The following is a 21537-nucleotide window of genomic DNA, read 5'->3' as shown; positions in this document are numbered from 1 at the left end:
AACTATACTCAATATCTTGTAATAACCTACAATGGAAGAGAATATAAAAAAAGAATATATATATGTATGTATCACTGAATCACTCTGCACACCTGAAACTAACACAATATTGTAAATGAACTATATTTAAATAAAGTTTTTTTTAATATTAAAGAATAAAATAAAATATACCCAAAAAAAGGAAATAGTAGAACTAAAAAAAAGTTAAATATTTGGGGGAAAAACATAAGATGGGTTTAATAGAAGACTGGAGTTAGAAAAAAAGGGTCAAAAACTTGAGAACTCACCAATAGAAATTAACCAACCTGAAGGACAGAAAAAAAATTGAAAAGAAAACGGGTAAAAAAAAGTCTTAGGGATTTCTGGGAAATATCCAGAGAAAAGTTTAAAGTGCAAGTGTTCATTCACATTCCTAGAAGAAGAAAAGAGAATAAAGCAGAGAAATTATTTGAAAAAATAATATCTGAAATTCCCCAATATTTGGGGAAAGATCTAATTCATAGATCTCAAGAAGTGAACCCCAAGCAAGACAGGTTCAGAGAAAATCACACCTAGGAAGATCATATTCTAAATACCAAAACATAGATAAACAGAAAATTTTGAAAGCAGTCAGAGAAAAATGACACATTACATGTGGATGAACAACATTCTGATGGCTAGCTTCTAATCAGAAACGGAAGTAAGGTGACAAAGACAGTAGAATTACATCTTTAAAAGTAATGTCAACCCAGAATTCTTTATCTAGTGAAAATGTCACTCAAGAATGAAGGCACTTTCAGATGAAAGTAACTGAGAATTTATTGCCAGCAGAATTGTTAAATGAAGTTCTTCGGCAAACAGAAAGTCAAATATTCAGGCAGTAATAAAGTACACTAGAAAAATAAAAATATGGGTAAATATAAAAGACCATTTTTCTCTTTAGTTTTCTTTAAAATGCATCAGATTCCTTAAAGCAAAAATTAAAATATTGCATTGTGGGGTTTAAGGAAGAATGTTTAGTGAGCATCTGCTCAATATGATTTTATGTACATACAACCCCACCATTGCTGAAAGCTAAGAGGAGGTATGTTTCTTTTTCTTGGCATTATAACTTTGACTCTTGATTCTAGAAGTAAAACGTAAGCCTCTAGTAAATATAGAGTGGACAATATGGCAAGGATCACTTGAAATAACATACAAGTATGTTATTTCCCAAAGTATTAGAAAAAATTTGGATGAATGTTTTTCATATAATGTCATTTATATACATGTGAAATTGAAATCTAAATGACAAATACAATTTAGTTAATTTTTTAATGACAGAGCTTGATGTTTAGACTTGGGTCAAATATCAGAAACTAGGGGATAGGACTTTGAGGTAATAAGTGTGTACTTTGGGGAATCTGGGTTTCTTCTGAACAGTACCTCAAGGCTAGTGCCAATCTCTGCAATAGTGAGAAAGGCTTTTTAAATTTCAGATGCTTCTAGCTCAAGCTTATACACATTAACACACCATCTCTTCTTTATTAATTTGTGATTCAGTTACCATTCCAAGATACCTCCAGGGCCGACAATATTAACTTAAAATTAATAACAAAAACAAAACATGTACCATAAACAAAACACAAATCATGAGCCAGTTTGTTTTGCCTGGGAGTTTTGCAACACATAATCTCTACCTCCTGTTTTCTAATTCACTCAGCCAGCTGCTCTCTATTTTCTGTCCTATCCCAATAAAATAGCTCACCAAGAATTTTTTAATTTTCAAATCTCATGAAAGCTTTTTAGTCTTCCTCTTGAAGACTTCCTCCTGAATTTGGTTTCCTACACTGTACAGTAGTCATATCCAGCTTCTTATGACTTTCTTTCTTTAGTTTCTGTGAAATGATTCATATCTGGCGTGTCTTCACCCTCTCCAACTAGCCCTCCTTAGCCCTCTCTGTAGGTTGCTGTTTCTTATCCTGTCCATTAAATTTTATTGTTTTCTCAGCAATCTCTCCTTGACACTCATCCCTCCTCATACTGCATGTTCTCCCTGGGTGATTTCCTATTTAACTGCTGAGCACTTCAGATTGATATCTCCAACTCAGGCATATCTCCTGTGACCAGATTCTATCTCCCCCTGAACATAAGACAAGTATCTCCAATTTAACATATCCAAAACCAAATTCTTCACCTTCTGAGACATTCTCTTTTATATACACTTTTTATCTCAATGAATGTTGTCCATCCGGCAAGTTTCCTGAGTCAAAACCTGGGAATCATGCTAGATTTCTCTTTCTTCTTCCAGCTACATCCAAATAATCCCAAAGACTTGAAGAAAACCCTGAAGATAATTATACGAATTTTCCTAACTTTCAGTTTCAATAAGAATATGGTGGCTGCTTAGTTCTAAATCTTCCCTTCTCCTGAAAATCAGTAAATTACAAATGGGAAACAACAACAAAAACAAACAAACACACTTTCAGTGACCTAAAAGACATATAAGTCTAACAAATTATGAATATTTACTCTCAGAAAGAGACAGCCCCACTAGAAGAGGGATGGCTTTGAGAAGGTTAAACTCCAGGTGAGGCAGAGAGGGAAATTTCAGAAATAGGGGGAACCCATACGTAACAACTCAGAAAGCCAATGCGGTGGACACAGTGATGCTGTGATCCTCCTACGGGAATAAAGGATTTACAATCCAGCTGCTGGAAGTACTGCTGGGACATAAATCTTACCTGTCAGTCTTCTTCAGGGATTACCTCAGCTGAATAAAGCCACCTCACTCAAGGTATACCCAGCCACAACGGGTACTTTCAAAACAACAGAAAATAACAAGTGTGGGTGAGGATGTGGAGATGTTGAAACAATTGTGCGTTGATAGTGGAAGCATAAAATGATGTGGTCACAGTGGAAAACAGTATGATGGTTCCTCAAAAAATTAAACATAGAATTACAATATGATCTAGCAGTTCCACTTATATACCCAAAATAATTGAAAAAAGGGACTCACATATTTATACACCAACATTCATAGCAGCATTATTCACAATAGCCAAAATGTCACATGAACCCAAATGTCCATTGATGGATGAATGGATAAACAAAATTTTGGTATACATACATACAGTGGAATATTATTCAGTCTTAAAAAGGAAGAAAATTCTGACACATGGCTACAGTATAAATGAATCTTGAAGGTAAAACAAGCTGGGCACAAAAGGACACATATTGTGTGTTTCCACTTATATAAAGAGTAGTTAAATTCATAGAAACAAAAAACAGAAAGATGGTTACCAGAGACTGGGGCAGTGGGAAATGGGGACTTATTGTTTAACGGGCTTTGAGTTTCAATTAGGAAAAACTTCTGGAAATGGATAATTGTGATGGTAGCATAACAATATGAATGTACTTAAAACCACTGTATAATTCAGCATATATTCACCTAAAAATGGTTAAAGTGACAATTTTATGTTTTGTCTATTTGCCACAATAAAAAAAAAAGCCAGAATGTTCTATAAAGTTTTGTTTGTATAATTTCAAAAATTAAATAAAATTAATGTGGAATTCATTTGTTTTAACTCTAGCAACATTAATATGCCAGAACTGGGATTTTTTCTTTTACTTTGTTATATTTTTTAGACTTTATCATATAGTTTAATTTAAATCTTAAATGTTTCTGATTTTTCTGATATATAAAATGCAAAAAAGTATATATACATATATAAAGAATTTATTTGGATTGAAAATATCCACTATAATAGAGAAAGATATAATATACTAAATATCAATAAAAATCCAGGTTGTCTTTTAAAAAAAATTGCCAGGAACAATGTAATACCCAGGATAGAGCAACTAGCTTTTAAAGAAGAGATAATTTCTGTCCTAATTAAACTACTATAGGAAAAAAGGAAAACTTTTTAATTCTTTTTATGAAACACGTACAACATTGATATAATACCTGACCAAAAACACCCCACAAAAAAAGTTTGATTTTATTTACTGTTAATTAACAATACATCATGACCAACTGAGTTTTAGTCTACAAATGTAAAGATGATTCAATACTAGAAAAATAATTCATCATATTAATAGATCTACAGAGAAAACCATATAATTTTTTCTAGCAATGCTGAAAAAACACTTAAAAAATCCCAAACCTTCCTGGTTTAAAAGAAAAATACATAAAATATAAATCAAGGATATATAGCAGGCCAAACACCAACATTCTTCCTAAAGTCCAAAACAGGAAACAAGAAAAATTATACTGATTATACTCATTACGATAACTATTATATTGCATATTGCATATATAACTAATATATATAGCATGTGACATATATAACTAATACATAGTAAAACTCATAGAGGGTATTAGCCATTGCAATTACATGATTATTATAATTAAAGGAGTGAGGTATTCTGATTGGCCAGGTCTCAGAAATGTGAAAACTTCTGTGACTGAGAGAGGAGGGAGGCTAACAGCCCCACACATATTGAATGGAATAATTTTACTCTAAACAGAGAGGGTATCAGAAAGCAGATAAAATAATAAGAGTTTAGGCAGATAAAACTGAAGTGTCCTCATGTTGCTTCTATTACTCTATTTATTGGCTCCCCATCATACCTACAAAATGATTCAAAATACTTTTGTACTGCTTCATTTTCACCTTGATTATCCATCAATCTCCTCTACTTCGATCCATTGCAATTCAGTAGCTCAGGAATATCTGGCCTGTGACTTGCCCTTTAGAGAACATACCTCCAATTTGACCTTGGACAAAGTGATTGGCATTGCTCCATACCCATGGTCATCAGACTATGCCCTGCAAACCAAATCCAGCCTACAACCCTTTTTTCTGCTGCCCAGAACTAAGAATGATTTTTGTTTTGCGGTACGCGGTCCTCTCACTGTTGTGGCCTCTCCCATTGCAGAGCACAGGCTCCGGACGCGCAGGCTCAGCGGCCATGGCTCACGGGCCCAGCCGCTCCGCGGCATGTGGGATCTTCCCGGACCGGGTCACGAACCCCTGTCCCCTGCAACGGCAGGCGGACTCTCAACCACTGCGCCACCAGGGAAGCCCCTAAGAATGGTTTTTACATTTGTAAACACTTAGAAAAAAATAGAAAATTATTTATGAACATTGGTGTTCATAAATAAAATTTAACTGGAACACAGACACCGTCACTCATTACATCCTATCTAAGGAATTCAGCTATTTGTAGTGAGGTAGATGGACCTAGAGTCTGTCATACAGAGTGAAATAAGTCAGAAAGAGAAAAACAAATACTGTATGCTAACACATATATATGGAATCTGGGGTGGACAGAAATAAAAACGCAGACATAGAGAATGGACTTGAGGATATGGGGAGGGGGAAGGGTAAGCTGGGACGAAGTGAGAGAGTGGCATGGACATACATACACTACCAAATGTAAAATAGGTAGCTAGTGGGAAGCAGCTGCTTCACATGGGGAGACCAGCTCCATGCTTTGTGACCACCTAGAGGGGTGGGATAGGGAGGGTGGGAGGGAGACGCAAGAGGGAGGAGATATATGTATATGTATATGTATAGCTGATTCACTGTTATACAGCAGAAACTCACCATTGTAAAGCAATTATACTCCAATAAAGATGATAAAAAAAAGTGAATATACACACACACACAAAAAGAGTAGAAAACCATAAAAAAAAATAAAAAAGAATCCACCTGCCAACGCAGGGGACACATGTTCAAGCACTAATCCTGGAAGATCCCACATGCCGCAAAGCAACCAAGCCTGTGTGCCAGACTACTGAGCCTGTGCTATAGAGGTCGCGAGCCACAACTACTGAAGCCCACGTGCTTAGAGTCTGTGCCTGGCAGTGACAGAAGCCACCACAATGAGGCCAGCGCACCACCAAAAAGAGTAGCCTCTGCTCGCCACAACTACAGAAAACCCGCGCACAGCAACGAAGACCCAATGCAGCCAAAAATAAATAAAATAAAATAAATAAATTTAAAAATAAAGAAGAAATCACTCATCAGCACCTGATTCTATTCATGATTGTTTTACAAGCCAAGGGATTCTATGGTTCAATTTTGGTAATTTTTTTCCCTAAGAATTGCTGTAAATGTAAACTGAAATATTTTAGAACAGGCAGAGCTCTAAGTTTATATTTCTAAAAACATAAACGCCTCAGTTTATGATATTAGATTAAGAGGAAGCCATTTTTCCCTTTCCAAAGTCGAAGCATACCATTCGCAGTCCTCCTGCCTTCTCTTGCCATAACTTCCTTCTTACAAGAAGAGGTCAAAAGCATTGTTCCATGAAAATCAAGTGGAGGCTGGTAAAGCATCCTATTGCTTCTGTATTTCCAGAAATATTTGCTCTTCTCAGAGACAACTGGTCACAACTGGAATAAGGTGTTTCCCGAGAAACTTCTGGATCTCCTTCCAAGAACGTTCTTGTGCAGCTACATGTGGGATCACCTCTCCTCCCCAGTGCATGAAGAGGTGGAGATTGGAGATCCTCCAGGCACAGCACAGTGGGGAGTAGGGGGGCTCTATCAGGTGGCCTATCCCTGGGTAAGACAGCAGGGTCCAGTCGTTCTTCCCATGTCTCCTCAGCTGTTCTATGGCTTGCTCTGCATATACTTTGCTGTTGACATTCATATCTTCTTCTCCCACAATGAAGAGGAAATGTCCCTGGGCCTTTTCAATGGGGAGAAAAAATGTCTCACTGGCTTCAGCTCTAGTATTCTCAAAAATGTGCTGTAACTCTACTAATCCTAAGGTACTGATGGATAGTGAATGAGGAGAGAATGGCCAGAGCTGATTTATGTGACCATGATATACCTGTGGAATGTCAAGAATAAAGTTGGGCCCGTTAATAAGCGCGGCAGCTGTGACTTGCTTTAGTGAATAGCCATGGAGAGTCCAGTCTCTGCTGTTTTGGACATGGAGACTACCCTAATACACAGGCTAAGGACCTGTAAAAAACAAAAACCCCAATTAAATACAATCCGGAGACCAGAAGGGGGAGCTCTCACACCCTGAAACAACAGCAGAGCCCAAAAGGTAGAAAGACTGCTCTTCTTTCCAGGCAAGAACTCAGCCAGTGAAAAGCCTTGGGCTCTTTGTTTACCGTAAGCCCTCCCATCTTCCTTTTCCCCTCCAGAAAATCCTTCTCCTTCCCTTGCTGTGCAGGGACTTGCACATGCTTCATCATGGTTTCAGACCCCAAATTGCAATCTCAGCTGATCCTGAATAACTCCATCTTTGCTGGAGAAATATCTGGCATTCTATTTGTTTTAGGGCAACATTTGGTGGCTCATACAAGGACCAGAGGAGACCCCCAAAGGTTCTAGGGCTGGCGAGCAAAGAGTTGCAGTATCCATGGTTGAGCCCTTTATTGCTCACTGCTTCTCTTGCTGACTCTGGAGTTTGAGGGTACATCTTCCTCCTGGATTCGAGTCCTTGTGGTCTGTAGAATAAGAATGCGGTCTGCCATATCAGTAAACAAAAGATGTTGTGGCCATCAAGCCACCAGTCATTTACAGCCGCACCTGCCCACCCCCAACCACCCATGGAGAGCCCTGAGGAAACTTGGGATGGAAACAAAGAGGATGCTCGCTTTAGATAGCTGAGGTGCATATCAAAGGAATGATTTCAGTGAGCCCAGACTCTTGCATCTTCCTGTACATAGAAAAGCACTAAATTCATTAACTTGAGATGTCTGGTTTTATTTAATTAATAGTAATCTTTTGATGTACCAGGTTTTTGCTGCAAAACTACTACATACCCTGGCTTCTCCCTTACCTCTTCAGAGCAGTCCCTCAGAGCTATCTGAGAGACTGCTCCTGGGCTTAAGCCCTCAGTTTGTCTGTCACAAAAACATAATTCTCAAATTTGAGGTTGTGTTTTTTTCTTATTTTCTTTTTTTTTTTTTTTCAGTTGACACCTCTTTGCATTTGAAGCTCTTCAGGCTGTGTGTGGGATCTATTTTAAAGTTTCATTGTTTCTGGTTAAAGCCTTGCTCTGTATGCAAGTACTCTTTTGACACTTCAATCTGACTCTGAGATCAGAGAGTTTCAACTGAAACTGGCTGAGAAGCTGTCAGCTGAGTTCCTTCAGGTACAGGGGCTGTTTCACTGAAATGCAGTCAGTTCAGCCATCAGCCCTTCCTTTGGAATAGGAGCTGTTCCATGGGAACTAGCTGAGACGCCTTTGGCCTGGCTCCTCCAGGACCAAGCTGTTCCCTTAGAACTGGCTGGTATTAGGCCTGCAGACACTGTGAATGCAAGCTGTTTGAATTGAGCTGTAAATTGTTTAAGCTGTTGGAAAATTATTCTTTTACTCTAGAGAAAAATCTCTGAGAAAAGGGATCCCAGTTATATAAATATTTTGAGAGCACACCCCCTCCCCCTCACTGAGACTCTAGCCAATTTTATATTTAAAAACCTTGGTTCTTCCTCATGCACATTTCTAATTAAATGGACTGACCTGACCACAGGCAATTTAGAATATCAATGGCCATTATGGGTAATTTTGAAATCCCTGAACTTAATTTTCTTAAAACCAAATTGGATTACAAGAGCTCAAAAATCTTCAGAACTGAATGGGATATCTTTTCTGACTGGTATTTTGAGGTGATGGAATAAAATTTACGTTTTGAGTCCAGACAAGAAAATTTAAGCATAACATAGTCCCTGTCTGTATTGGGCCCTCCCTATGTGCAATGTACACCTGATTATACATTAACCAAATTGCCTCAAAGCAGGAATGCCTGCTTGACCATAAAGATCAACATTTTCCCTTCTTCATACACCAGCAATGTAACTCCTTGAAAGACAACATTCTTTTTTTTTTTTAATTTTTTAAACATCTTTATTGGAGTATAGTTGCTTTACAATGGTTAGTTACTGCTTTATAACAAAGTGAATCAGCTATACATATACATATGTCCCCATATCTCCTCCCTCTTGCGTCTCCCTCCCACCCTCCCTATCCCACCCCTCTAGGTGGTCACAAAGCATGGAGCTGGTCTTCCCATGTGATGCAGCTGCTTCCCACTAGCTACCTATTTTACATTTGGTAGTATATATAAGTCCATGCCACTCTCTCACTTCGTCCCAGCTTACCTTCCCCCTCCCCATATCCTCAAGTCCATTCTCTATGTCTGAGTCTTTATTTCTGTCTACCCCTAGGTTCTTCAAAACCACTTTTTTTTTTTTTTTTTAGATTCCATATATATGTGTTAGCATACAGTATTTGTTTTTCTCTTTATGACTTGCTTCACTCTGCATGACAGACCCTAGGTCCATCCACCTCATTACATATAGCTGAATTTTGTTTCTTTTTATGGCTGAGTAATATTCCATTGTATATATGTGACACATCTTCTTTATCCATTCATCTCTTGATGGACACTTAGGTTGCTTCCATGTCCTGGTTATTGTAAATAGCACTGCAATGAACACTGTGGTACATAACTCTTTGAATTACAGTTTTCTCAGGGTATATGCCCATAGTGGGATTGCTGTGTCATATGGTAGCTCTATTTTTAGTTTTTTAAGGAACCTCCATACTGTTCTCCATAGTGGCTGTATCAATTTACATTCCCACCAACAGTGCAAGGGTTCCCTTTTCTCCACACCCTCTCCAGCATTTATTGTTTCTAGATTTTTTGATGATGGACATTCTACTGGTGTGAGGTGATACCCCATTGTAGTTTTGATTTGCATTTCTCTAATGATTAGTGATGTTGAGCATCCTTTCATGTGTTTGTTGGCAATCAGTATATCTTCTCTGGAGAAATGTCTATTTAGGTCTTCTACCCATTTTTGGATTGGGTTGTTTGGTTTCTTGATATTGAGCTTCATGAGCTGCTTGTAAATTTTGGAGATTAATCCTTTGTCAGTTGCTTCATTTGCAAATATTTCCTCCCATTCTGAGGGTCCTTTTCATCTTCTTTATGGTTTCCTTTGCTGTGCAAAAGCTTTTAAGATTCATTAGGTCCCATTTATTTTTGTTTCTATTTCCATTTCTCTAAGAGGTGGGTCAAAAAGGATCTTGCTGTGATTTATGTCATAGAGTGTTCTACCTATGTTTTCCTCTAAGAGTTTTATAGTGTATGGCCTTACATTTAGGTCTTTAATCCATTTTGAGTTTATTTTTGTGTATGGTGTTAGGGAGTGTTCTAATTTCATAGTTTTACATGTACCTGTACAGTTTTCCCAGCACCACTTATTGAAGAGGCTGTCTTTTCTCCACTACATATTCTTGCCTCCTTTATCAAAGATAAGGTGACCATATGTGTGTGGGTTTATCTCTGGGCTTTCTATCCTGTTCCATTGATCTATATTTCTGCTTTTGTGCCAGTACCATACTGTCTTGATTACTGTAGCTTTGCAGTATAGTCTGAAGTCAGGGAGTCTGATTCCTCCAGCTCCACTTTTCTTTCTCAAGATTGCTTTGGCTATTCGGGGTCTTTTGTGTTTCCATACAATTTGTGAAATTTTTTGTAGTAGTTCTGTGAAAAATGCCATTGGTAGTTTGATAGGGACTGCATTGAATCTGTAGATTGCTTTGGGTAGTACAGTCATTTTCACAATGTTGATTCTTCCAATTCAAGAACATGGTATATCTCTCCATCTGTTGGTATCATCTTTAATTTCTTTCATCAGTGTCTTATAGTTTTCTGCATACAGGTCTTTTGTCTCCTTGGGCAGGTTTATTCCTAGGTATTTTATTGTTTTTGTTGCAGTGGTAAATGGGAGTGTTTCCTTAATTTATCTTTCAGATTTTTCATCATTAGTGTATAAGAATGCAAGAGATTTCTGTGCATTAATTTTGTATCCTGCAACTTTACCAAATTCATTGATTAGCTCTAGTAGTTTTCTGGTAGCATCTTTAGGATTCTCTATGAATAGTGTCACGTCATCTGCAAACAGTGACAGCTTTACTTCTTTTTTTCCGATTTGGATTCCCTTATTTCTTTTTCTTCTCTGATTGCTGTGGCTAAAACTTCCAAAACTATGTTGAATAATAGTGGTGAGAGTGGGCAACCTTGTCTTGTTTCTGATCTTAGTGGAAATGGTGTCAGTTTTTGGACTATGTATCTTTGGCGAACTTTACATAAAACATCAGTGTGCCATTTTGATGTATGATCCTTTGTCTTGAGAATGTATATAACTGTGCCTTTGACTTCTAAACAAGTGGAACAGTCCTCAAAAGGAACAGTCCTTTTCCTTTCTGAAAGACTGTCCCCTGGGTTAAAATCCTCAGGTTGGCTTGAATAAAATTCTCTATTTCTCCTTAAGATCAACTGTTGCTTAATTTTTCATCCATAGTGACTTCCTAACATTATCAGGAGTCTACAATTGCCTCTCTGCAAAATAAGGTTTTAAGATTAACTGAGGCAAATGAATGATTTAAAAAGATAAAATGGCTCCTGAAGCCTCAAACTCTTCTTTGGCTTCTTCATCTCAGCCTTTGCCTCTGATGCCGTCTTGTCTCCCTCCCTCACTCATGCCCAGACTCTGCCCCGGGCACCATTTTCCTCCTTCCCTTCAAAGCCACCTACACCTCTTCTACACCCTCAATTTATTCATATGAATTCTCTTACCAAATACCCTTTTTCTCTGAAACTCTCCACATACCCTTTTTCTCTGAACTTATCAGAGCCAGTCCCTTTAAAACTAAGCCTTCTGAGGATGCAAAGCCTTTATTTTTTTTATTTATTTTTTTTTTTTGCGTTATGTGGGCCTCTCACTGTCGTGGCCTCTCTCGTTGCAGAGCACAGGCTCCGGACGTGCTGGCTCAGCGGCCATGGCTTATGGGCCTAGCCGCTCCGCGGCATGTGGGATCTTCCCGGACCAGGGCACAAACCCGTGTCCCCTGCATCGGCAGGTGGACTCTCAACCACTGCGCCACCAGGGAAGCCCAAAAGCCTTTATTTTTTATATTTCCTGAACTAAAGCTGAACTGTGAGCCATAGTCAAAGATTTTCCCAAAGTAACCGAAGATCCTCACAGGTTTGGTAAGTAATTTAATATAGTCATTCAAACTTATAAACCTGGTTTTTCTAACGTATATCTACTAGTTCATATGCTTGTCGGTGAACGCCAAGCCCAGCATTAGATGAAAACTCCTAATTGGGAAAATCCTGAAAGTTCCCCCTGATGGAGAAAATTTTCACACATTGAGGTATGGAGAAGTCATCTCGGCTTATACATTGTTCAGCTTGAACTTTGTGTGAACTAAAACAGCCTGTCAAACACACACAACACATCTGCTTTTTTTTTTTTTCAATTTAAGAAAATGTAATGGGATGTGGAGAATATAGTAGTAGTTGGAGGGGGGAGGGCTGCTAGCTTGCCCTTTTTACAATGTGTACAACTGCATTAAGATTTTATAACAAGAGTGGCATTTATGCTTCGTAAAACTACCTTCTATAGTGGAGTATAATACAGAAAAAAGATACTTCAACAAGAGAAATATGGAATAAATCATAAATCCACTTGATGACAAAGGAAATCAAAATGCTTAAGGGAAACACAACTACATCAAATACTACCATGCACTAAAATTAATCTGACAAACTATGTACACTTCTAGCGATTTTTTTCAAACAATGGTAAAAGATGTGAAACTCTAATTCAGTAGGAACAGATCAATCTCTATTTTGCCTGAGTTTCAAACTTTCTGACAGCATCAACTATTCCACTATATTAGAAACAGCAAGCAGTCTTACGTACTGCATCCATACATCATCGACTTTCTTGCAATAAAATGTTTTTGTGTTTTTAACTTATCGTAAACAAACTCACAATCAGGAGGGGAAAAAAAAACAACACTTTTTCCAACTCCCATGTTCTGAATGGGGTTTTAGATAAAGAATCAATGTTTGCCGAAGAGAACAAGAATCTCTGTAAGCATTAAAGCTTCGATGATATAGAAGCCCTTTGTATACATCCCAGTTTTTATCACCAGGTTATTTTATTTTAGATGACCTACACTATGGCTCAGAAATATGTTAACTTTTAACAGGACTCATGACCTAACTCACTAATTACTTCTATCTGTTTAGTCACTTGAACAATCCATGTTTTCATCTTGGCTTCAACCAAGTCTTATAATTTTGTCGTTTTATTTTTACAGTAGTATTGAATGTCCTATAAGTACCTCTCCCAGTTCTATCTGGAAGCCAGTATTAGAGAACAAGCAACAACAAACTTACTGACTACATACCCCAGGCTTCTCCAATAATACTTAAACCCCTCAGCCAAGAATGTCTTTTTATGGCAGGTCTGGCCTGGGGAGATGGTGATGGACCTGTTCTCTAACAGTCCTATCAAAGCAAGGCCCTAAGGGACAACAGACATAAGGAAAGTCAAGTTAATTATTCTTACATCTGTCCACTCCCTCTTGGGTCATCGACGCTCAGGTTCTACAGGCACACTCAATAACCTAAGGTGTCAAAGGGAGTTCCCATGAGATCTAGCCCAACAGTTATCTGCCTTACTTGCCCGTAACTGACTAGGCTCTCCAGGTAATTATAAATGCAATAGTATTCTTAAGACACAAGAACTTCCTCTTTGACTCAGAAGAGTAAGGAAACATGTACAATGTAACTGTGTAAAGCAATAAATTCTAATAAATGTTGAAAAAAATGCTGTTATTGTAACACCAATCAGCTCAAACCAACTTTCTAAAAACATTTTTTTTTTAGGATAGGCTGGCTAACATTCAAAAATTGCCCATGTAAGTTCTTAGCTTACATTCTATTTAAACATTTCTAGAGCAAGTAGTAACTAGAATAGACAAAAAAACAGACAATATATCTGGACCTAAACCTAAATGTGAAATTGGGTCCACAGGCACACTCTTAACCATTTTTCCAAAGAAATATGTTTAAACGGCTTTACCATGCAGAGCTATGGCTTCCCGGAAGGGTTGCAAATCAGTCTCTACAGATGAGCTAGTTTCCGTTGAAGTAGCTCGGTTAGGGGACACTACAGTCAGTCTTGGGGGAGCTCTAGAGTTTCGCGGTGGAGGAACTTTTCCACACAGGAAGCTGATCAAATCTTCTCTACGAATAGTTCTTCTGTGCTTTTTAACCCAAGCCAACACATCTTTATTGCGTCGCTGATGGCCAACCTGAATTTCAATATCAAAACTTCGCTGATGGGTATCCACGCTTTCTTTGTAAAGGTTGGTGACGGCGGTGGCTGCATTTTGGAAGGGAACCCAAAGAGAAAGTCCTGGCTGCTGACACACTCGGTCTTTGTAGAGCTGGGCCACGGCGGTGGCCGAGTTCTGGAAGAGGTGCCACAGCTTCTGCTGCTTGTGCTCGGGCTGTGCGGCCGCCGCCGCCTCCTCCTGCAGCTCAGGGGTCAACTGCTCGTCCTGCTCGACCTCGGCCAGGCACTGCCGCTCTCACTTGGAGAACCAGTGCTCGGGCCCGTGCTCCTGGATCTCGGCCTCGCCCTCCTCCTTCCGCTCCTCCATCCTCCGCGGCCTCCCGCGGCCTCGCAGCCACCGCAGCCGCGTCCTGCTCAGGCGGGGCCCCCGCGGGAGCGTCGTCGTCGAGCGGCCCGGCGGCGGGGCCCAGCGGCCTGCGGCGGCTCCTCACGGCGGCCCAGGCCTCCTGCAGCCCGACGGCCTGCGAGCCCCGCCCCGCGGCCCCGCGCTGCCCGGGACGACCCCCGACCCGGTCCTCCCCACCCCCGGCCCCGGCCGAAGTGCGCTGCGGACCGGACGAACACCGCCGCCTCTCGCCTCGCTGGCGCGAGCACGTCTACCGCCCCACCATGGCGCCGCGGCCTCCCTAGGGCCACCGCCTACAGCTCCGCATAGCCCTGCCGGCGCCACCGAGCCTACCCCGAAGACTGAGGAACGTAGTCGTCGCTGACGCCGTCGTCGACGCCTCTGCGGTTGCTGGTCCCCGCCCACATGCTGACGAGAAAGCACCGCCCACCCGGCTCCCCTGCCCGGTTGGGGCACGCCGGATCCGAGGGCTTCTATTGGTCCAATCCGACCAGTTCCGCTTGCCGGCCTCTAAACGCAGCGCCGTGATTGGATCATCGGCGTGTCCGTCTGACGTAACCAAAGAGCGAGGGGAAGGGAGTGAAAGGAAGGGTGAAGACGGGGAAAGAGGGGGAGGAGCTGACAGTGGTTGCATCCGAGCCAACCTAAGGCGGGGGGGGGGGGGGGGGGGGGGTGGAGCACAACACATCTGCTTCAACCATTAAAGTAAAGAATGTCTGTTTTGAAGATAAGGATAAAAAAACTCCCTTCTTACCACATCCATATTAACACTCCCTGAAAGAAAAGGTTCACTTCCCAGACACCAGGGTCCTGTTGTCTCACTCTCTATATACTAAATCTGTCTCTTTTGGACACTTGAAGAATATACCCCTGTCGTGTTTGATGTATGTTCTTTGCTCTGATAAGGTATATGACTATGCTAAAAACCGTGCTTCAACTGAGCAGTTTCTTAGAGTTATCTGAGAGGCTGTCTCCTGGGCTACAGTCCTCAGTTTGGCAAATAAAATTCTTTTCTATTCCTATTACAGGTTGTTATTGATTATTTCCATCAACATCTAAGAGTAAAACACGGAGACCAACCTGCTAACTTACATATGATCAAGCTTGGGCAATTGCTAGGTGACTTTTTCAAAACCTGTTGATTGGAACAAAATTCAGGCTTTTACATGAAAACCTGATGAATCTGCTCATGACTATTACAATCGACTTCAGATTATTTTTAAAGAAAATTCTGATCTTCTTTTAGAGGTTGATTCCACTCAGATAGCTTTAAACTTTATATTTATTAATGGGCTGAACCAGGACCATTCCCTTCTAGTAAAAAGAACCAGGATGGGATGGGAAACTAGAGTTTTCCACTCCAGAGTCTAGTGAATCTGGCAAACCGGCTGTCTCTCACTCTAAATGAGTCACCTCAATGAAAAACCACTGAAATTCTTAATCTTCAACTCCAGCAAATGAAGGTCCCTAAATGAAACCAAACCCCCCCCCAGTTTGCCACAAAGAGCTATTGTCACAAAGAGCCAGGATGTCAGAAAAAAGATTGTTACAAATTTAAGCATTTTAGGCACCTTCTGCCCTCTAAGCAGTCTTTCCAATGTCCTCTGAATTCTCAACAATGGGGTTCGGGTGGACTACAGGGGCTCTTCCTAATCTTCCCACTTAATAGAATTGGAGAAACATTTCTCCAGATTGGGGATGAATCTCTTCCAGTCCTAACTGACAATGGAACCACAATCTTGGTACTCAGTGCCACTACTACAAAGCAGTCCCTGCCTTGGAGTACTAAAACAGTTCAAACAGTGGGATCTCTAATGAACCCCAAGAGCTTCCTATCTCTGAACCTATTCCCTTTTGTTTAGGCCCTTTGAGAGATACACACCCTTTTCTCCTTAGTTCCTCTGCCCTTATCCATTTATTAGGTCAAGACTTCTTAAAGAAGTATGCATGGCAGAGTTTCTTTATCCCAAAGGGGGGAAATAATTCTAGATTTGACAATAGTCATCAAAGTAACCAATCATGTAAATTAAATCACCCTTTGACATCTTTAATTGCTTCAGCTCTGACAGTCCTAGAGCTGATTCTGAAAACTCTGATTATTTGTCCCTATTGAATCAGCTACCACCCTCCTACGGACCAAATCTCCACCTGATATTGGCAAAATTTACAGCATGCCTCCCATCACGATTCAGATAAGTCCCTCAAAACCTCTTCCCAGAATTAATCAATACCCTATAAGTAAAGAAGCCCTTCAAGGCATGAAGCCCATAATAGAAGATTACAGGTCTCAAGACACCATTATCCCTGTACTAATCTTTCTAATACTTCTATTTAACCTGTGAGAAAACCTAAGGACCCAGGATGGAGGTTCATCCAGTACCTCCAAGTAATAAACAACACTGTTATCCCTCGACCCCCTGTTGTTCCTAACCCTCATACGTTACTAACATCCATTCTCACTGGAAGTGAATTCTTTACTGTAATTGATTTATGCAGTGCATTCGCTAGTATTCCAGTTGACCAAGCCAGCCAATAACTTTTGCCTTCACTTGGGAAGAAAAACAATTCACTTGGACACTAATGCCTCAGGTTTAACTGATTCCTTATTTCTCAAATCCTGAAGGCTGATCTGGATGATATGAATTACCCTAGAGGTTCTATTTTGTTGCAATATGTGGATGATTTGCTTCTTTGTTCTACTTCTCAAGCCTCCTCATAGGAAGACAGCATCCACTTGCTAAAGCTTTTAGCCTCAAAGGGACATAAAATTACCAAAGAAAAACTGCAGTTTGTCCAAACCCAGGTTTAGGGCATCTGATATCAGAACAAGAACTACACTTATATCCAGATAAACTTTATAGTGTCCTAAGTTTCCCAAAACCCCAAACTAAACACTATCTGTGACTATTTCTTGGGTTAGTTGGTTATGCTGAAATGAGATCCCAAATTTCTCTCTTATGGCCAAACCTCTGTATGTTTTATTCAAGAAAAACAACCCCAGTGAAATTTAATGGGAAAAATCAGATGACGTAGATTTCAAGGCCTTAAAGGAGAGTTGGAAGAACCCACCTGCCCTGGGGCATCCCAATTATCAGATTTCCTTTTTCCTTTTTGTATATGAAAAAGGAAATACCCTAGGGGTACTCATCCCATAACACAGGGACCATCATTGACCCATAGGGTATTATAGCCAGCAACTGGACCCTGTAATATGGGAATACCTGCCTTGCCTTAGAGTCATTAGGCCCCACCTCTTTCAGTTAAAACCAGAGAGAGACAGGAGAAGATGGCAGAAGAGTAGGACACGGAGATCACCTTCCTCCCCACAGATACATCAGAAATACATCTACAGGTGGAACAGCTCCTACAGAACACCTAATGAACACTGGCAGAAGACCTCAGACCTCCCAAAAGGCAAGAAACTCCCCACGTACCTGGGTAGGGCAAAAGAAAAGACAGAAAAAAGAATAGGGACTGGACCTGCACCAGTGGGAGGGAGCTGTGAAGGAGGAAAGGTTTCCACACACTAGAAGCCCCTTCGCGGGTGGAGACTGCAGGGGACGGAGGAGGGAAGCTTCAGAGCCACGGAGGAAAGTGCAGCAGGGGTGTGGAGGGCCAGGCGGAGAGATTCCTGCACAGAGGATCGGTGCCACCCAGCACTCACCATCCCGAGAAGCTAGTCTGCTCACCTGCAGGGACGGGCAGCGGCTGGAAGCTGAGGCTCGGGCTTTGGAGCTTGGATTCCAGGGAGAGGACTAAGGTTGGCGGTGTGAACACAGACTGAAGGGGGCTAGTGCGCCACGGCTAGCTGGGAGAGAGTCCGGGAAAAAGTCTGGACCTGCCGAAGAGACAATACACTTTTTCTTGACTCTTTGTTTCCCGGTGCGCGAGGAGAGAGGATTAAGAGCGCTGCTTAAAGGAGCTCCAGAGACAGGCGCGAGCCGTGGCTATCAGCGTGGACCCCAGAGACGGGCACGAGATGCTAAGGCTGCTGTGGCAGCCACCAAGAAGCCTGTGTGCGAGCACAGGTCACTATCCCCACCTCCCCTCCCGGGAGCCTGCGTAGCCCGCCACTGCCAGGGTCCCAGGATCCAGGGACAACTTCTCCGGGAGAACGCATGGCGCACCGGCTTCTGCCACCGCAGGCTCGCCCCACATCCGTACCCTTCCCTCCCCCTGGCCTGAGTGAGCCAGAGCCACCGAATCAACAGCTCCTTTAACCCTGTCCTGTCTGAGCGAAGATCAGACGCCCTCAGGTGACCTACACGCAGAGGCGGGGCCAAATCCAAAGCTGAACCCCGGCAGGTGTTCGCACAGAGAAGAGAAAGGGAAATTTCTCCCAGCAGCCTCAAAGCAGTGGATTAAAGCTCCACAATCAACTTGATGTACCCTGCATCTGTGGAATACCTGAATAGACAACGAATCATCCCAAATTGAGGACATGGACTTTGGGAGCAAGATATATTATTTTTTCCCCTTTTCCTCTTTTGGTGAGTGTATATGTGCATGGTTCTGTGCGATATTTTGTCTGTATAGCTTTGCTTTCACCATTTGTCCCAGGGTATTGTCCGTCCGTTTTTTTTTCTCTTTATTTTGAAAATTTTTTCCTTAATAATTGTTTTTTATTTTAATAACTTTATTTTATTTTATCTTACTTTATTTTAGTTTATCCTCTTCCTTTCTTCCTTTCTATTTTTTCTCCCTTTTATTCTGAGCCGTGTGGAGGACAGTCTCTTGGTGCTCCAGCCAGGCGTCAGGGCTGTGCCACTGAGGTGGGAGAGCCAACCGCAGGACACTGGTCCAGAAGAGGCCTCCCAGCTCCACGTAATATCAAATGGTGAAAATCTCCCAGAGATCTCCATCTCAACACCAACAGCCAGCTTCACTCAACAACCAGCAAGCTCCAGTGCTGGACACCCTATGACAAACAACTAGCAAGACAGGAACACAGCCCCATCCATTAGCAGAGAGGCTGCCTAAAATCATAGTAAGGCTAGACACCCCAAAACACACCACCAGACGTGGACCTACCCACTAGAAAAACAAGATCCAGCCCCATCCACCAGAACACAGGCACTAGTCCCATCCACCAGGAAACCTACACAACTCACTGAACCAACCTTAGCCACTGAGGACAGACACCAAAAACAATGGGAACTACGAACCTGCAGCCTGTGAAAAGCAGACCCCAAACACAGTAAGATAAGCAAAATGAAAAACACACAGCAGATGAAGGAGCAAGGCAAAAACCCACCACACCTAAAAAATGAAGAGGAAGCAGGCAGTCTACCTGAAAAAGAATTCAGAATAATGATAGTAAAGATGATCCAAAATCTTGGAAATAGAATAGACAAAATGCAAGAAATGTTTAACAAGGACCTAGAAGAACTAAAGAGGAAACAAGCAATGATGAACAACACAATAAATGAAATTAAAAATACTCTAGAATGGATCAATAGCAGAATAACTGAGGCAGAAGAACGGATAAGTGACCTGGAAGATAAAATAGTGGAAATAACTACTGTAGAGCAGAATAAAGAAAAAAGAATGAAAAGAACTGAGGACAGTCTCAGAGACCTCTGGGACAATTAAACGCACCAACATTCAAATTATAGGGGTCCCATAAGAAGAAGAGGAAAAGAAAGGGACTGAGAAAATACTTGAAGAGATTATAGTTGAAAACTTCCCTAAAATGGGAAAGGAAATAGTCAATCAACTCCAGGAAGCACAGAGAGTCCCATACAGGATAAATCCAAGGAGAAACACACCAAGACACATATTAATCAAACTATCAAAAATTAAATACAAAGAAAACATATTAAAAGCAGCAAGGGAAAAACAACAAATAACGCATAAGGGAATCCCCATAAGCTTAACAGCTGATCTTTCAGCAGAAACTCTGCAAGCCACAAGGGAGGGCAGGACATATTTAAAGTGATGAAGGAGAAAAACCTACAACCGAGATAACTCTACCCTGCAAGGATCTCATTCAGATTAGATGGAGAAATTAAAACCATTGCAGACAAGCAAAAGCTGAGAGAGTTCAGCACCACCAAACCAGCTTTACAACAAATGGTAAAGGAACTTCTCTAGGAAGGAAACACAAGAGAAGGAAAAGACCTACAATAACAAGCCCAAAACAATTAAGAAAATGGGAATAGGAACATACATATCGATAATTACCTTAAATGTAAATGGATTAAATGCTCCCACCAAAAGACACAGACTAGCTGAATGGATACAAAAACAAGACCCGTATATACGCTGTCTATAAGAGACCCATTTCAGACCTAGGGACACATACAGACTGAAAGTGAGGGGATGGAAAAAGATATTCCATGCAAATGGAAATCTAAAGAAAGCTGGAGTAGCAATTCTCATATCAGACAAAATAGACTTTAAAATAAAGACTATTACAAGAGACAAACAAGGACACTACATAATGATCAAGGGATCAATCCAAGAAGAAGAGATAACAATTGTAAATATTTATGCACCCAACATAGGAGCACCTCAATACATAAGGCAAATACTAACAGCCATAAAAGGGGAAATCGACAGTAACACAATCATAGTAGGGGACTTTAACACCCCACTTTCACCAATGGACAGATCATCCAAAATGAAAATAAATAAGGAAACACAAGCTTTAAATGATACATTAAACAAGATGGACTTAATTTATATTTATAGGACATTCCATCCAAAAACATCAGAATACACATTTTTCTCAAGTGTGCAGGGAACATTCTCCAGGATAGATCGTATCTTGGGTCACAAATCAAGCCTTGGCAAATTTAAGAAATCTGAAATCTTATCAAGTATCTTTTTCAACCACAAAGCTATGAGACTAGAAATCAATTACAGGAAAAGACCTGTAAAAAATACAAACACATGGATGCTAAACAATACACTGCTTAATAACGAAGTGATCACTGCAGAAATCAAAGAGGAAATCAAAAAATTCCTAGAAACAAATGACAATGGAGATATGACGACCCAAAACCTATGGGATGCAGCAAAAGCAGTTCTAAGAGGG

At 40.8% G+C, this 21537-nt stretch overlaps 3 protein-coding genes across 4 annotated transcripts in view; all 3 read right to left on the bottom strand.

The window, feature by feature from the left end:
• The window catches only part of LOC132523476 (acyl-coenzyme A amino acid N-acyltransferase 2-like), an 80212-nt gene that overhangs the window by 25537 nt on the left and 33138 nt on the right, over positions 1 to 21537 (bottom strand). Inside the window, exon 1 of one of the 2 annotated variants that reach the window (XM_060154718.1) lies at positions 6205 to 6297. The exons of the other annotated variant lie outside the window; for it this stretch is intronic. The gene's annotated coding sequence lies outside the window, so the exon portion shown is untranslated. Of the gene's footprint in view, positions 1 to 6204; positions 6298 to 21537 lie in introns of those variants that run through there. 2 annotated transcript variants of the gene reach the window in all.
• The window catches only part of LOC132522607 (bile acid-CoA:amino acid N-acyltransferase-like), a 28552-nt gene continuing 12586 nt past the window's right edge, over positions 5572 to 21537 (bottom strand). The window contains 2 exon segments of the mRNA XM_060153192.1: positions 5572 to 6868; positions 6871 to 6937. Coding sequence (XP_060009175.1) covers positions 6342 to 6868; positions 6871 to 6937 — 594 coding nt within the window. The 3' untranslated portion in view covers positions 5572 to 6341.
• On the bottom strand, positions 11906 to 14548 carry LOC132522822 (HUWE1-associated protein modifying stress responses-like). Its single transcript, XM_060153371.1, is given in 1 exon segment — positions 11906 to 14548. A coding segment is annotated over 1 exon segment (597 nt). The 5' UTR covers positions 14460 to 14548; the 3' UTR covers positions 11906 to 13862.

Source organism: Lagenorhynchus albirostris, chromosome 7 (assembly GCF_949774975.1).
Source record: "Lagenorhynchus albirostris chromosome 7, mLagAlb1.1, whole genome shotgun sequence".
Classification (NCBI taxonomy): domain Eukaryota; kingdom Metazoa; phylum Chordata; class Mammalia; order Artiodactyla; family Delphinidae; genus Lagenorhynchus; species Lagenorhynchus albirostris.
The sequence above is the reverse complement of the archived record's forward strand: the minus strand, read 5'-3'. Positions and strand labels throughout refer to the sequence as shown.